The sequence below is a fragment of the Idiotropiscis lumnitzeri genome, chromosome 6 (genome assembly GCF_059441095.1).
Source record: "Idiotropiscis lumnitzeri isolate Australia: NSW breed Sydney's pygmy pipehorse chromosome 6, RoL_Ilum_1.0, whole genome shotgun sequence".
Taxonomy (NCBI): domain Eukaryota; kingdom Metazoa; phylum Chordata; class Actinopteri; order Syngnathiformes; family Syngnathidae; genus Idiotropiscis; species Idiotropiscis lumnitzeri.
In genome coordinates this window covers 1844718-1861223 of record NC_142396.1, presented here as the reverse complement: position 1 = coordinate 1861223, position 16506 = coordinate 1844718, and the positions used below count along the sequence as shown (strand labels likewise).

At 43.7% G+C, this 16506-nt stretch overlaps 3 protein-coding genes across 5 annotated transcripts; 2 read left to right on the top strand and 1 right to left on the bottom strand.

Moving 5' to 3' along the window:
- Positions 1-4: 4 nt before the first annotated feature.
- On the top strand, positions 5-4513 carry slc25a44a (solute carrier family 25 member 44a). Of its 2 annotated transcripts, XM_088299321.1 has the most exons (4): positions 5-319; positions 1357-2071; positions 2331-2458; positions 3393-4511. In XM_088299321.1, exons 2-4 carry the CDS (start codon positions 1438-1440, stop codon positions 3582-3584), a joined length of 954 nt encoding a protein of 317 aa, XP_088155447.1. In that variant the 5' UTR covers positions 5-319; positions 1357-1437; the 3' UTR covers positions 3585-4511. The 2 variants fall into 2 exon arrangements, with proteins under 2 accessions (XP_088155447.1, XP_088155448.1); XM_088299322.1 differs by lacking the exon at positions 5-319 and having other exon boundaries at positions 1408-2071; positions 3393-4513.
- A 365-nt stretch (positions 4514-4878) lies between these two features.
- Positions 4879-8912, bottom strand: skic8 (SKI8 subunit of superkiller complex). Of its 2 annotated transcripts, none has more exons than XM_088299323.1 (11): positions 8755-8912; positions 8469-8520; positions 8348-8375; positions 7833-7938; positions 7010-7182; positions 6631-6779; positions 6462-6555; positions 6194-6287; positions 5978-6070; positions 5200-5278; positions 4879-5084 (listed from the first exon to the last, which is right to left on the bottom strand). In XM_088299323.1, the coding sequence occupies exons 2-11, from the start codon at positions 8478-8480 to the stop codon at positions 4995-4997; spliced, it is 918 nt and encodes a 305-aa protein (XP_088155449.1). In that variant the 5' UTR covers positions 8481-8520; positions 8755-8912; the 3' UTR covers positions 4879-4994. The 2 variants fall into 2 exon arrangements, with proteins under 2 accessions (XP_088155449.1, XP_088155450.1); XM_088299324.1 differs by having other exon boundaries at positions 8348-8370; positions 8755-8850.
- Positions 8913-9616: 704 nt separating this feature from the next.
- Positions 9617-16357, top strand: crabp1a (cellular retinoic acid binding protein 1a). The gene is made up of 4 exons (XM_088299325.1): positions 9617-9784; positions 12544-12722; positions 15545-15658; positions 15981-16357. The coding sequence occupies exons 1-4, from the start codon at positions 9715-9717 to the stop codon at positions 16029-16031; spliced, it is 414 nt and encodes a 137-aa protein (XP_088155451.1). The 5' UTR covers positions 9617-9714; the 3' UTR covers positions 16032-16357.
- The last annotated feature ends 149 nt before the right edge of the window (positions 16358-16506 follow it).

Genomic DNA, 16506 nt, shown 5'->3' with positions numbered 1-16506 from the left:
GACCTACATTTGCGACGTTTGCGTTGGACTTGAACGCATCACGAGCGACAAATCGAACAAGCCGTCAACTAAGTTAAACAATCGAAAATAATCACTCGGAGGCTCAACTCGTCAATATTGTTATCGTGTTTTGCTTAGTTTTTTTCCCTGACACGAAATAACGATAAGGATAAGAAGCCACCGTTGACGACCTTTCCCCAGCGTTTCCATAGCCGTCATGGACGGAAGCCATGACCGCGCGTGTCTTCGAGCAGGAGGCCGAATGAAAGAGTGAGGCGAGCGGTGGGGGCGAACCGAGCCAGTGGGCCTCGAGAAACAGGTTCGTCCAAAACACGTGTTTAACTGGAAGCGTGTTGCACTTAAATCGGGTTGATTATCCTCGCTAGCAGCGAGCTAAGCTAACAGGGGTTGGTGGGACGCTGCTGACATTTACACGTGCCTTCCTTCAAACGAGCCGTGAGAGAAAAATGGCCTGATGTTTATTTTTCCAATTCTTCATCGATCGGTTTGAAGGTTAGAAAATGATTGAAGCTACGTGACATTTGTAACACGTTCTTCCCTTTTTTGTTTATAGGTGCGACATGCTACTCAACAGTCGTGCATCGTGCAGTAATTGCATAATAATTATAGAGAACCTACACTTCAGCAAGTCATTACAATGGGAAAGAAGAATATATTGTTTGCACGTGTGGATTTCATTGTGGTGACAAGGTCAAAGTGTTGACTCAACTACAGAGGGTAGTGGGCATCAATTATTAATCGTAAATAAACTGATGTGCAGCTGATAAAAATAAAATGGAAACAAAATAGCAAGTTAAAAAAACACGGCACCTCTTTTGGGATGTTGAGCATTTTTATTTCCTGCAAATAAATGCTGAAAATTAGTTTTGTTTTTTTTTACTTTTCCCACCACATACAACTTAAAAGAAATGCTTAAAATGAAGTCCATAGTAGACTGAAGTGATCATTAAAAATGAGTCCGATGTATTGTTCCTATAAAGTATGTCCATGCCATCAAAACGACATTACACGCTAAACACAACTCACCTTGCGTGGCAGCGTTTTGTGAAAAAAGAACAGCAATGTCACGTGGGTGTGTGTGTGTGCCTAAAAATATTGACATTTTAGCATACAAGAAGTCCACTTGGAATTTGTGATGTTTCGCATGTTTTTGAATTTGCTTTCATTTGTAAGATTTTATTGTTTTTGTCACAGTGATATCATTGGGCAATATCTGTATTAAGAAGCAAAAAAAATATTGAGCCACATTTCCATTTTGTGACTCTCATTAAAATGGGTTGAATGACTGATGAATAGGTCATTCATTTATTATTATTATCATTATTTTTTTGCCAGTCTGCGATGGCACGTGGAGCGCGGCCGACGTCAGACGCGAGGCTTTAGCGACGTCGCACCACCCCAGCCGACGGGACCACCATGCAGCAGAAAGGCGCCATCCAGATCATCGAATGGGAGGACCTGGACAAGAGGAAGTTCTACTCTCTGGGCGTGCTCATGACGCTGAGCACGCGCGCCACCGTGTACCCGGCCAGCCTCATCCGCACGCGGCTGCAGGTCCAGAAGGGCAAGGCGCTCTACTCGGGGACGGTGGACGCCTTCTGCAAGATCCTGCGGGCGGAGGGCGTGCGTGGCTTGTACCGCGGCTTCATGGTCAACACCTTCACGCTGGTGTCGGGCCAGGCGTACATCACCACTTACGAGCTGGCGCGCAGGCAGGTGTCGCGCTACTCGTCCAGCAACACGCTCAAGTCGGTGGTGGCGGGCGGGGCGGCGTCGCTGGTGGCACAGACCATCACGGTGCCCATCGACGTGGTGTCGCAGCACCTCATGATGCAAGGCCAAGGCGAGCACAGCGGCCGCTTCAAGGCCAAACCCAAGATGATGTTGGTGGCAAGCAAGCGCCGGCTGACTTTCGGCCAGACGCGCGACATTTCGGTGCAGATCTTCGCCGCTGACGGTTTCAGGGTCTTCTACCGGGGCTACGTGGCGTCCCTGCTCACCTACATCCCAAACAGTGCCCTCTGGTGGCCTTTTTATCACTTTTATGCAGGTAAATTCAAACTCGAACTCAGTCTTCAGGATTACAAAAGATGATTGCGGCTACTTACATATTCTTATGGAATGGAATTTAATTGGGTGATTTAAATGACCCGCGCAATCCATTCTGAGTTGTTTCACGTTTTGACATCATCATTTTCACGTTTTGATGTGATTATTTTCACGTATTTACAGGATAGGTTTCACATTCTTACATAAGTTACTTGTTTGGTGATGTGTGTTTTGTTTAGTTTTTTTTTTGCCTTCCTTAGAGCAGCTGTCTCTGATGGCCCCTAGCGAGTGCCCTCACCTGATCCTGCAGGCGCTGGCCGGGCCCATGGCCGCCGCCACCGCCTCCACCATCACCAACCCCATGGACGTGGTCCGGGCCAGGGTGCAGGTACGATCCGACGTCGTCACGCACCGAAAGGCACACTCGAGCGTGGCGTGCTCGGATGGCCGGGTTGACGTCATGTCCACCCAATCTTAAATAATGTTCAGGGGAAATCGTTCTTCTTGAGGGGATGACTTATTGGCACACAGATTATTGGAGGGTTTTTTTTTTTTCTAACGTTATTCTTATGATAGTCCTACTTTTTATGTGGAAAAGATTCCTCTATGCTTCTGATTTATTTTTTCAGTCAAGAAAAAAAAACATTTTTGTAATATTACCATTTTTCTTAATTTCTTTTTAATGACTTCACTATCTTAATATTTTTTTTCACAACTCTGTGTGCTTTAAGAAAAACATCCTGTCATTTTCATATTACCATAACTTTTTACTTTATTCGTGAGACTTGACAACTTTTTTTTTAATCTCAGAAAAATATTAATTGACTCTGATTACCACTTTTTAATTAGCTAAAAATGTTTTCATTAATTGTCATAATCGTGTTAATATAAAAAAAAATGGCGACTATTGTTATACTTATTCTGTTTTTTTTAACGACGATTCACTTCTAGAAAAATCTGAGTGTACTTTCTAAATATTCTGTTAAATTAAGCTTTTTTTCCTTTAAAAAAACAAATTTGATTCACAATGTTACGATCTGGGAAAATAAAAATACTACTTGCTTCTTGAAGCATCTCTCTATTTACAGGTAATCTTTAAGGTAAATATTTTTTAAAAAATGCACCACTGTTAAACAGTTTTTAGTACCAAAAATAAACACGCCAGCTTTGCTAGATGTTACCGTGCATATTAATGGGACTTTTTCCAAATGTGTGCCATCTATTTGCTGCCTTTTCAAACCAAAATGAGCTGTGGTGTGCCGTTCCGATCCCGAACATGTTTGTCACCTGCAAGTAAGTGTTCCGCTGCTGTGACGATCCAGGTGGAGGGCCGCTCCTCGGTGGTGGAGACCTTCAAGCAGCTGCTGGCGGAGGAGGGCCTCGGCGCCGTGACCAAGGGGCTGTCGGCCCGCATCATCTCCTCCACGCCCACGTCGGTGCTCATCGTGGTGGGCTATGAGACCCTCAAGAGGCTCAGCCTGCGAGACGACCTGGTCCACACGAGACACTGGTAGAAGAGACGAGGACGACACATTTTACCTCATGGCAAGAGTTGACCAATCGGTCACTTTGGTCCCGGTGACGATAATACTGCCCAAAAAAAAAAAAGTCAAAATGATGCCAATGTTGAGACTGTTGCTGTACTAAAAGCATTACGCTTTGTGTTTCTGTGCAAAAAAAAAAAAAAAATCCTAGCTACAAGCTATTTACATTTGCATCACTTAGGCTGTTGCTGTTCAATTTTTTTTTTTAATTACTGTACCGTTAACCACAAATTTCAAAAGGCATTTGATATAATAATCACTTTTCACTCCAAATTGTTTGGTGTGACTTTAGAGGTGCTGCTGCGTTATGTGGACAAATGTAAAAATCATTTTTTAAGGCACATCATGAAGATTTTACTCACCCAAATTTGTATTGTGCCTCCTAAGTGCACGGATATCCAAGAGAAAATACCAGACAACTTCAAATGTCTGTCTTTTTGTTGCGTCCGATTGAAGTGAAACAACTCCAAACGACGACCACCATTTTTAGATGCAGCACTTGTGGGAACGTACCTTTTCCATTTTACTCGCCCTTGTTAGGACGGGTGGGTGAGCTGGGGTCTATCTCAGCTGATATTGGGCAAGAGGCCACCCTGGACTGGTCGCCAGCCAATCCCAGGGCACATCCAGACAAACACCAGCTCACATCTACGGAGTCGTCAGTGAAGCGCGGAGGAGAAGTGATTGCGGGACCTCATTTACTGTGAGGCGGATGTGCTGGCGGTTGTGTCGTTTTTTTTTCCTCCAAAAATTACCATCATGTGTTGAGTGATTTTAGAGCACAGACAAAGAAAAAAAAAACTTCTTCACCGTTCCTGCACACGTGAACAGACTGGAATAAAACTAAACTTGATAGAGCACTCATGGACTCTTTAAACCTTATAAGCTGTGTTTCGTGTCTGTTTTCTTGAATGCTTTCATGAACCAAAAAGCATTAATACAGAAAACAATGACTATCTAGTGGACGATTAATAATAGATCATTTTGTCTACATCAGACAAGCCTTGCTAAAAGTAATTGCTGTAAAATGACTCCGCCTATATTTTATTATACATAGTTATTACATGAGAAGTGACACCCAAAGTGTGTCGCTAATTTTGTTTCTACTCGATTTGTAAGGACAATTCATTTGATTTGCACTTTTACTTTTATCCTGTGCAACCTACAAAAAAAAATATATCTCCCATTAATTACTTCCCCCTAGATGGGACCAGCTCATGGAAAAGAAACAAGCGCACGGTTCCCTCTAATGACGTCAACTACATTCAGCGTAATGACAGATTTAATTACAAAAAAAGATTTTATTGCACTGTCACAAAACAGTACAAAATCATTCACACAAAATGGGTCTCTCCTGTCACCCGCTGTGGATGTGTCGCTTCACATGGGGCAGTCATAAATGTGGATGGCGCGGTCGTCGCCGGCCGAGATAATCTTGGAGCCGTTGCTGTTGTACTTGACGCTCCACACCTGGGGGAAGTGCAATGACGCAAATGAATCGTGACTGAATTGAATGGGAAATTTGTATTGGAAAGAAAAAAAAAACTCAGAAACGAAAATAGGAAGAGTGACTTTCCGGTCTTACCTGGTCTTGGTGGTCGAAGAAGGTGTTGATGCACGCTCTGGAACTGGCGTCCCAAACTTTCACGCTCTTGTCCGAGGAACTGAACAGGTGGAAAGACGAAGAGTTGCAGGGTGGGAAAGTGAACCGAGAGTATTGAGCGGCACGTTAATGTTAGCGTCTGTTGGCTTTGGCTTCAAAATGGAGGTTGTGACTTCAATCTTGCAGGTTCAAGTATGATTACATCAACTAATGCGGCGTTTCTCAAAAGTGTCTTAGGTGAGCTCCCTCTAGTGGCGTGCAACAGTATCACTGAATGAAATGTTCAAACTGGACATTAGTTTTTTGTGTAAAGACTCATTGAACCAATGACAAAATTTGTTCCAAGGACATTATTAATTAGAGTGTTCATTTAAGTACATTTATGATTTTTTAACACATATTTTACCAATACTTAAAAAAAAATCAGATAAAAATTAAAACTTTTATGAGGAAAAGAATTGTTCAGATGTAATTTAAAAAAAGCAAAACAGTGAATAAATGCATCAAAGAGATTTTGAGCCAAAATAAAGAATCTCTCTCTCTCTCTCTATATATATATATATATACTATATACTAGTTCACATTACACAATTTTCTTGTTGGTTAATAGTTCTTATAATTTTCCGATGCATTATGTTGTGTATGTTTTTATCTTGCTTCCCAAACTTTAATATGATCCTATTCTTATGTCTCATCTTCTTCGATATGTTTTAAAACCTCGACGTAGGTTCTCTTCACCCTGCTTGACGCAAAACCTTACCTGGAGACAAAATGTATGTTGTCTGGGGAGAAGGCCACGTTGAGCACCCAAGATCCGTGGCCGCTCAGCGTGCCCGCCAGGTTGGCGTGTTGCCTGCAAAAACAAGGAATTCACATGCATTTTTTTTTCTTTGATTTGCACTTCCTGGAGAATGGAACTGAAGTTGCCACACGTGCACATGCATGTGCTTGTGAAAAAAAAAAAAAAAGGACTTACACGTCGTAAATCTTGATGTAGCCGTCGTCGGATGCCGTGACGAGCAGTTGGGAGTCAGGTGAGAAGGTGAGCGAGCGAATGGGCATAGCGTGCCCTAGTGGACGAGCAAGGAAGAGCAGCCAGTCAACATAAGTGCAAGACAAAAAAAAATTGGGGGGTTGACTTCCCCTTTTAGAAGCTCGGTACACGCCCCAAATTATTGTAGCACACCACAAGCCTCATTGCACTTAAAAAGAGGAAATTCAACCACGATCCGAAATGAACGCACCTTCCAGCGTGTGGAGGAGCTTTCCTGTGGCGATGTCAAAGATATTGATGATGCCATCAATCGCCCCGCTGGCCAAATATTTACCATCTGGGCTCTGAGGAGTAACAAAATAAACGCATAATAAAACACTTCCAATGAAAATACACAAAGTTCCATTCCATGTCCTTACATAAGCGATGCTCAAAATAAATTTCCCTCGGGTATCCAGAGAATATTCCTTCTTGCCGCTTTCCACACCAAAGATGTTGACCTTGCCAAGATGGCTTCCTGTGGCAATGTGCTTGGAGTCGGGCGAGAAGGCCACCGTCCAGGCGTCCACTAGAGTGGAAGGATATTACGTTCCGATAAAAATTCAGAAATCAGGCCGACACGCACAAGTGGGTGTGTTCCTCATGGATGTACTTGAGGTCCACTCATTTTCTACAGGTTTTCCTAATAAGTCTTCCCAGACGAATGCAATAACGGTACATCATTAACTTCCTTTCGGTGAAATGTGACCCTGATACTTGCACATCATGGGGTAACTATTTAGTAAGGCGTAATCTCACCTGGTCCGGCATCCATAGACTTGATCTGTTTCCCGGACTCCAAGTCCCAGAGACGGATGTGAGCGTCGAGGGAGCTGGAGGCTGCGATGGCGGCGTTGTGGCTGATGTCCACGGACACGACGCCCAGCTGGTGGCCCTCCAGCGTCCACTGCAGCTCCAGCTTCTCGTCCGACCTGCGTAGGGTAACCTGACCGTTAGCTCATGTTGTCTTTTTGTCAGTCGAAATCATTGAGTCTACTAATACGGTACTTGATTATCAGTCGCTGTAAGAGTTTGAATCCCGACGCCTGTATGAGTTTTTGACAAGAACTTCCACATTCCACAAATTGCACGTTTAGTTTACTCAAGAGCCTAAATTGTCCAGAGGTGTGAATTTATTTATTCCAGAAATACCATGTAACACCGTTAGATGGCAGGATTGCACCATAAACAACTTCTCCAGACTACCTGAAAGGGTGACCCAATTTTACTTCACTTCATTTTATTCAGCAGTGATTAATTTATGACAGTTGAGAATGATAAAAAGTTACTTAAAATAATCACCTGAACAGTTCATAAAGGGTTCATAATAGTGGCAGTTTCGGCCTAGAATAAATACTTAATTTTACAGGAGTTTTACAACTATTTTGACAATACAAAAAAAGAGACTACTTAGGGAAACACAGTATTTACAATAACACTTATTTTTACAAAAGCATCAAGCCGAAGAAAATATACATCGGGTATATGAATAAAGGCAAAAACTAAGTGGAGGATTCCCGTCAAACTGGAAAAAACAGTTAACTGCGAACACACACACTCACACAAAGATGCACACACTTACCATTTCCACACTTTCACCATATCGTCAAGAGAGCCAGTGACGATTGTTTCCGAACCGTCTGCATCACTTTTACCCCAGGCTGCAGTCCAGATTGCATCATCATGTGCTGATGGCAATTAGAATTGTTAGAATTAACGAGGGGAATGTTATACTCCCACCAGTCGCAACATTAGGTATATGTCATGAGATCCAGCACAAAAGCTGTCTCAAAAAGTAGTACAACTTCATTCGTGTGCTAATGAACCGTTTTGAAGACATTGGGGGAGCTTAATATAGTCAGAACTTATTTGGCCACCGTGTGGCAATTATAAAAATTCGTTAAAAAGTGGCACTCATCTGTCTGTCTGTGTGTGTATGCAGTAGCCTGATGGAGAATACATTTCTTTTGATTTGTATTTAATTTCTCAATTTATGCTCACATGTATAAAATCTGCCAAGCTCCCCAAATCCAATTCACGTGTGCCAAATATTTGATTAAAAAGAGAATGATGCACTATTAAATTGTGTGTACTCACCGTGCTCCTGTTTAAAAAGGATGCTGTACTAAAATGAAAAAAAAAATGCACATTTTTGTTATGATGCGTTTTATTTGAGATGGGATCATTCTGAAAATGTTGCGTGCAACTGTTTGCTTACTTGAGTGGCCATTTTTGTTTTGCAGTGACACAGCCAGCTTAACCTCGGCACCCTAAACACAAACAAACACATTGAATACATATAGATACGATTTAGAATGTCTACTTGTATCGGTAAATAAATGAGAACCGCACGGTAAATTATCGTAAGCTCGATGCTAATGCTAACTCCAAAACGATATAAGACAGCTTGTTCCTTCAAGACGTCGTTTACGACGTCTTCACAAGCGGGAAATCTTTGTCGAATATTCGACTCAAAAAGTGGAATGTAATGGGCGTCCACGTACCTGAGAAACCTTCACAAACGTCCAGAATTAATTCGCGGAAGGTAACGTTGATTCACACGCCAGGTGCCATGACAACATTTCGCCGGGGGAGAACTTCCTTTTCCGCGTTTTCTTCTTCGAGATGAACGAGTAAATCGAGCCACTCACTAGCGCCAACGTCGGCAGTAAATGGAAGTGTTTGCACAACTTTCAGTTTGCTCTCGACATTTTGGTCGGCTCATAGCACAGTCGGAGAAACTATTCATTCAACCCTGCTACACCTAGAATGGTGATACGAGAGTTAAAAAAAAACACGGCTAAAAGTCAAAGTACTGATTAGATATTTTTTGTCTGCGGAGATTTTCAGGTAATTGTGTCTGGGGTGGGAATATAGTGCCACCTTCCTGAAGTCATGACCTATTCAAAGTTGTTTTTTCTTCACCTTTTTTCTGAATGATTTTATATTTATTAAAAATTTTATTTTAGGGATATCTTAGAATGATCTGTTTAATTAATAATGTAGCCAAGTTGGCCAGCACCATGAGATGTTTAAGGCATCACTTTGTTAATCTTGCCACATGATAACCGCTCAACAAGTTGAAGTGACTACTTACTGCTCAAAGCTCCCCCGACTAAAAGGGAAATTGGTAAAAATCGCTTTGAGTTTTTCTGATGACGACGCTACAACATGGACACGCAAACTTTACAGTTCTTACCATGTATAATTTCAATAATATGATCAAGGCCTCGCTTCGGTTTCTTCACTCGGCACTTTTGTCCTCTCGTGACTGAAAATGAGCACTTGCCCTCAATGATCTTTCACCATTTAAATGAAGGTTCCTCAGGATGGAGCATTTTCGAGGCGGCGAGCCCCTGCAGAGGAGGAGGAGGAGAAAGAGTGACAGAGGAGGAGGAGAGAGAGGAAGGCAGTGTGAGTGGAACAGGTCCTCCCTGGCATTCAGTCCGCCTCAGTCAGCAGACATGGCCAACTTTGCCGGCACCTGGAAGATGAAGAGGAGCGAGAATTTCGACGAACTTCTCAAAGCTTTGGGTGAGTGCACCTTTGTCCTCTTGCTCCCGCTCCTGCTCCTCCATTGCCACATTGCTCCGCGAGCCTCACATCCATCACACCCAACAAACACACAAAGCCGCACGCTGTTGTTCTTTCGGGAATGCAAGCCGGACTTCCCAACAACACGGCATTGTTTGGAGCGGCGCCGTGGGAAAGGACGCTGAGATGAGGATGATGATGATGATGATAATGGATGTAAAACGCCAGATGCCGAATTCCAGCCTGGTACACAAGTGTGTCATTGTTAAGCGCAATATTGTTCACGTTGAAGCCTTTTAAGTAGGCCACGCATGTGTGTGTCGTCTTCACCCTTTCATAGTCTTAACTGACGACGGTGCTGCTTGTGCTTTGGGACACACAAAAAGTGGGTCATTCAATTGTGTTTGTGTTGCAGTGCTGAGTGGGAATGATGGTGGCAAAGGGATTTTGTGGGAGGGGGGGGTGAGGAATGGGATGGGGTGAACAAAAATGTTGGGAACCTCAAAGGGCATTTGTTCATATACAGCCCCCCCCCCCCCACCCCCCCGAAAAGTATTGCAACGGCAAGGTCAAGTCCTTGTTGTTTTTGTTGCAGATTGAAGACATTTGGGCTTCATATAATTTTCTTTTTGTTCTTCTTTTGAAATCGTTTTTCCAGGCCTTTACTGCAGCCTCTTGCAGTTCTTTTTCATTTCTGGTGCTTCCTCCCTTCAGTTTCCTCTTCAGAAGAGAAAATGCATGCTCGATTGGGTTCAGGTCCATTGATTGACTTGGTCAGTCTAAGACCCATCCAAACGCGGAAGACGCACCATTATGCAACAAGACAGCAAGGGACTTCCTCAGGAGGGAAAAAAAAAAGTGGATGGCCTTACATTGGCCAAGTCATTCATCAGACTTTAACCCGATAGAGAATGCATTTTATCTCCTGAAGAGGAGACGGGAGGGAGAACCGTCCAGAAACAAACAAGAATTGAAAGAGGCATGGAAAAGCATTTTTAGATGAAAAATGGAAAAGTGAGTTATGTCTTTTTTTTTTTAATAAAGCGACCAAATCATCGATTAATAAAATAATTGTCAGTCATAACCCTAAACACAGCAGTGTTGACTAAAATAAAAATCTTATCTTATCTTAACTTATGCAACTCCTAATAAAGCATTTCGAACATTAGAGCAACAATAAATCACCGAATTATAAAAATAAAATAAAGTAAAATCACTTTTCCGATCTCGATTGAAGTATTGTTTATAACTGACAGCTAAAATACTTTTCAGAAACTGTTCTTCTTCACTTTTTCTTTCCCACCGGAGATGAGCTTCAACTTTTACCAGTCTTTACTGACACAAGTACCTGCACTAGTAGCCTGCAGCGCGTGATTACTTTCCCGGGATTGCACGTTGTGTAACCTCCCAGTGGCCACATCATTAGGAAGATGCTGATGGGAAGTGGCGGCTCCTTCTGTACTGGAATCCACTTTAGTGAGACTCCAACACCCCCCCCCCCCCCAATAACTCCTCGTAACCTCTGCGGGCCCTCACCACCTTCATTGAGCAACAAGCAGAAGAGTGATGCGCTCCAGCAGATGTCGGTTGATGACAGAGGTCCATTTTGCTGGGAGCAGTGCAACACACCTGTTGCTATGACGATGGGGTGGTCCAGTTAAGGGCAAATATTTCAGAACATTTGGTGTCGCGGTCTCTCAGCACATTGAACGGGTGCCTCATCAAGCAGACATTTTGGCGCAGGGGACTTCAGTCTAGTAATGGGAGAATGAAGCTTCAAATTTGCTTCATGAACCAGTTGTTGTATATTTGAGTCCACTAGGTGGCACTGTTGCTTGAAATAAAGAGTTTGGAAAATGGCTTCCAGCCCAATGTTGAACCGAGAGTGCCATCTACAGGATGGTAATGTTGCTTTACAGTTTAGCGAGCATTAAAAGACAAACAAAACACCCCTGAGAACTCTTCAACTGTTTCCCTGACCGGGAATCGAACCCGAGCCACAGGGGTGAGAGCGCCGAATCCAAGCCACGAGACCACCGAGGACGCACGACGCATTTTGTCGTAAGATCTTCATGATCCACATAACAGATGCGTAATACCACTCCAAGTCCTCGTTACAAGCATCGACGCAACACAAAATCCCAATCACACGTGCAAGATATTCGATAGAAAATGGACATTCGCCACAAATTCTATGGACCAAATAATATTAGACAACATTCTCATCATAAACATACAAAATTAGACAAATCCCTATGACGTGTATTCTCGTCGAAATTTACCAGGGTTCATGTAACACGAATGATCCTCATATCATCACAGAAAAAAAAAAATCCCAACACTAATCGTAATCGCACATCCTTATAACGAAAATTCTCAGATGTGACCCAATTTTGCCGGTCCGTCATTCGTACTTTTTTTCAAGCCTTTACTGAATTGTAATCGTCAGTTAGTCTGTCAGAAGTCCTTCGGGCTGTAAATTGGTCCGACAGCATGTCCCTCCATTGCAGACACAAAAACCAAAAAAAAAAAAAGATCAGCAATACAGGCATCCGTCAGTGACGGATCGAAGTCCGTCGGAATTAGCGACAAAACAAATTCCACAAGCTCAGATAGCAAATCGTCTCCCAAATGTTCCGCAGAACACAGATTCTGTCCATGTTTTCACGCTGACGAGTGATGGATGAGGCTCATCCATATTTAACGCCATGAGAACACATACTGTAGCGACTTTTCTCCAACCTTGGTTGTGCTCTCAGGCGTGAACGCCATGCTGAGGAAGGTGGCAGTGGCGGCCGCATCCAATCCCCATGTGGAGATCCGGCAGGACGGCGAGCAGTTCTACATCAAGACGTCCACCAGCGTGCGCACGACCGAGATCAACTTCCACATCGGCGAGGAGTTTGACGAGGAGACGGTGGACGGAAGAAAGTGCAAGGTGACGGGCGTCTCGGTGGCGTTGGCGCGATTCAGAGTGACCAAAAGGGCACTCCGAGTGATATCAGTTCTTGTAGCCTTCAAGTTGGGACTGATGTGACGCCAAATCAGTTCTGTTCAATTCTGAGAGCAGGGGTGTGGCCTATGCATCTGCGGGGCTTGGGCTGGGTTTTTGGATTTGGGGTAATGGTTATTTTTAGAGAGAGTTTGGGGCTAGGATCGGGGTTCTGAGGTTAGGGTTGGGGTGTGTGTTGCGTTTAGGTTACAAGATGTTGGCTCAGGCTGTGAGTTTGCAGAACTAAGTTAGGGCGTTAGTGACCAAGCAGGTTAGGGTAAGGGTTGGGTTTGTCCGGGGTCGGGGTTGTGGCTAGAGTTGGGTTTAAGGTTGGGTTAAGTGTTAAGGGGTTATAGCAGTGGTGGACGGTCAAGGCCTTCTCTGCTGGCCGAACATAATCAAGAAATCATGATCATATTCATCACATTGATGTCAAATTATATCCTAGTGTTGAATTTTTGGGTGAAAGTTTTTATCCAATCAGAATTCAGCTAGCTCGTGTTGCCAGGCAGATTTCAGGCAGGCACAAAAACTAGTACGACTGACTGAGTTTGTGGAACGGATTTAGGCTTAGGGTGCTCGTGGGTTAGGGTTGGGGCTAGGGTTAGGGTTTTAGGATTGTGGTTGGGTATCAGGTTTGTAGTTCAGTTTAAGGTTGAGGGGTTAGTGTGAGGGTTCGAATTAGGATATTTGCTTAAAGTCTGACATTGTGGACTTAGCGTTGGGCACACAGTGATGAAAACTTGGGGAGGTGGGGTGGCGGTGGGGGGGGGGCGACATTGCTCAGGTGCTGGAGTGGTCATCTTCCAAACCGGAGGTTGTAGGTTCGATCAAGTCAAAGTGTCCTTGAGCAAGATACCGACTGATTTTACTTATTTATTTTGAAAGTTTGCTTTGGAGTCATCCACAAGACGTCTGTGAAATTTGGGAGTGTTTTAGCACAGAATTTGACTCAAAACAAGCCGCCCCCTCTCGCTGCATGTGAATCTGACATGGGCGGGATGCAAAGTTGTTGCCGTCTGCGTTCCAGACTTCAACTGCCTTTGAGTGATGGGTAGCAACTGGCAGCCTCATCCATTGGTAGCGCCCTCACGTCTGTGCGCAAGGATCAAGGGGCGTCGTCATCCTTGAGATGGATGGGAATTTATCTGCAGGTCCCGAGGGCGGATTGTGATAAGCTCTTGAACTGAATTCCACCCCCCCCCGTTTCTCCATTCAACAAAATGCAGTTCACATTTACAGGAGGAAAACGGCAGGTTACCACCAGCCGAGTAAAAAAAAAAAAAAATGGCTCTTTGACGCCTTTAGCCGTCAATGGCAGTAAATGATTTAACTTTTTTTTTTTTTTTTGCTCTTTCTGTAAATAAGAGATGGCATAAAAGCCTGGCTTAGAACAGTTGGTGTCAAGGAGGGATCGTTGAAGTGAATGGTGGTCACATTGACTGCTTTTCTGACAGCCCCCCCCAGAAAAAAAAAGTAAGAATAAAGAAGCGAGTATATACAGCGCCCTCTGCTGATCCTGGTGGGGCACTGCAACTGTTGGACATACAGTACGTGATGTCTTTTTACAGTTGTTCACTGTGCTGCGTTTTTGGGGCAGGGAGGGCTGATATGACCTATTTGGGAGACAGCGTGGTGCCCTTTCCGCAACGCCCTGCGGCATGCTGGGTACCGGGCCTGCCATCTCAAGCTGCGTGACGTCTCTGACAGATCAGAGGAGCGAGTGTCATCGCTCATACATCATGTTTTAGTTTTTTTTTGTTTTGGTGCGAGCTGCACTCAACGAATCAACAAGCCAGTATGCTGCTTTGGCTTGTTTGGACAGAGTCGGGGCGAAAGCCTTCTTGCTGGCATTTTGGTCGACATCGCAAAAACAAAAAAAAGTAATTGAATTTGACAGAGCTAACCGCTCTGCATTCTCCCGCAAGTCAGGTGGGATTACTTTGCTCCTTTACGGAATTCTCTGCAGGGGCCGATATTTGAATTTGTTTCAAAACAACGGGAAGAAGATTCTAATCATGATTTTGTCTTAGAAGTTCTGTACATCATCTGTAAGGCTTGACTAAATGATTCAGCTTCTCAAGACAGGTTGAACACTTGAATGCTTTTTGGTAAGTTCCATTGTCCTTTCTCAAGGTCCATAATGTCCGCTTGGATGAGTTTGGTGCGAAACAGCAAACCCCTCAAACACCCCAGCGGCATGGACGACCGTTGAGATGGTGAAAGATGTTCCAAAAATGTTCCATTGTGAATGGGAATTCCCCAGGGAAGCGTTTTAGGTCCATTGATTTTCTAGAAAAAAAAACAGGAATGAACGGATGGTCAAAAATGAAGTTCACGCAGACGCATGGCTGAAAAAGTGAGCAACAACTCGACATTTTCTTCACTTTTCACGTCTTACGGGTGGAATGACGTCAAATCATTTTGCCCACATAACTAGAATAACACCACAGCAGGAGGCCGTGTGAGAAAGTATTTTGTTGGGCTTTCAGGAAATTGTTGGAAAAGAATCCAACATAAGCACGCAGGAAATGAGAAGCTTGAACATTTAGCTCTTGTCCCAAAAAGCAAACTCGACATAATCAAAGCACTCGAATCTCGCTGACAAAACAAACCAGACGTCCCGCGGACATCTGGGTGGCAAAAACTCAGATGGCGCCATTGACAAAACCTTCCGAGTCAGCGGGAACGAGAGAAAAGCGTTTGAATGTCGATTTTAGCCTTCGTGTGTTTTTAGCATTTTGATGACCGTTTTCTTTGCCCTGCAGAGTCTCGCCACCTGGGAGTCGGAGACCAAGATGAGCTGCCAGCAGACTCTGGTGGACGGGGACGGACCAAAAACCTTCTGGACTCGAGAACTCAACGGCGATGAGCTGACGTTGGTGAGTTAACGGCGATGAATTTGCACACGACGTCAATCTTGACCAAGCGTCAATGACATTTTTGTCAAATCCGTGCTGAGCGCTGGCCCCGCCTTACATATTTTTGGGCCTCGAATTTTTTTTTTTTAAACCGTAGCTTATGAGGCATTAGTAACAAGCTTATTGTGTGAACACTTGGGAACAATTTGCATCTGGCTTCTGATTGGTCAACGGCGGAAGCCTCCCAATGGGAAAAGAGACTTGTATTGACAATACACCAGGCAATCCCTCGCCCCCCCCCCCCTTTTTTTTCTTTCTCATGTCAATTTCTTTTGTTTCGCAGGTTTTCGGAGCTGATGATGTGTTGTGCACTCGCATTTACGTGCGGGAATGAAACTTCGGAATGGAGCACACCACTCGTATGGGACCACCGTTTAAATGCTAACATGCTAAGTTTCCACACAAGTAGCGTACACACACACACACGCACACGCACACACACCCCTACACACTAGTAACGCTTTTTCTCTCTTTTTGTTATTGCACTGATGTGAAACCACAATAAAATAAAATTGGTTGAAAAGAAAAAACAACAACCAAAGCTTTTTCTCGCTAATTAGCTTTAGCATCAAAGGTAATGATTTTACCATTTCAAAAAGTGTGACAGGAGTCACGCATACTCAAAAAAAGTCACTCATAAGGATAACTAATTCTAAAAAAAAAAAAAAAAAAAAAGGGGGGGGGGAAAGGTTCTGAAAGAACAGGTCTGTTGTCATCTCATGAGAATTAAATCAAATGTTTTATTTTTTTTTTGGAGGGGAAAACGGTGTGAGAATTCATTTTTTTCCCAAGGTATCTGCATTTCTGTC

Coding starts and splice junctions, on each gene's coding strand:
- slc25a44a (XM_088299322.1), top strand. CDS start 1,438: ATGCAGCAGAAAGGCGCCATCCAGATCATCGAATGGGAGGACCTGGAC. Junction 2,072..2,330: donor TTTTTATCACTTTTATGCAG/GTAAATTCAAAC, acceptor TGCCTTCCTTAG/AGCAGCTGTCTCTGATGGCC. Junction 2,459..3,392: donor TGGTCCGGGCCAGGGTGCAG/GTACGATCCGAC, acceptor GTGACGATCCAG/GTGGAGGGCCGCTCCTCGGT.
- skic8 (XM_088299323.1), bottom strand. Junction 7,183..7,832: donor ATGGTGAAAGTGTGGAAATG/GTAAGTGTGTGC, acceptor TACCCTACGCAG/GTCGGACGAGAAGCTGGAGC. Junction 5,085..5,199: donor TCTTCGACCACCAAGACCAG/GTAAGACCGGAA, acceptor CACTTCCCCCAG/GTGTGGAGCGTCAAGTACAA.
- crabp1a (XM_088299325.1), top strand. CDS start 9,715: ATGGCCAACTTTGCCGGCACCTGGAAGATGAAGAGGAGCGAGAATTTC. Junction 12,723..15,544: donor TGGACGGAAGAAAGTGCAAG/GTGACGGGCGTC, acceptor TTTGCCCTGCAG/AGTCTCGCCACCTGGGAGTC. Junction 15,659..15,980: donor ACGGCGATGAGCTGACGTTG/GTGAGTTAACGG, acceptor TTTGTTTCGCAG/GTTTTCGGAGCTGATGATGT.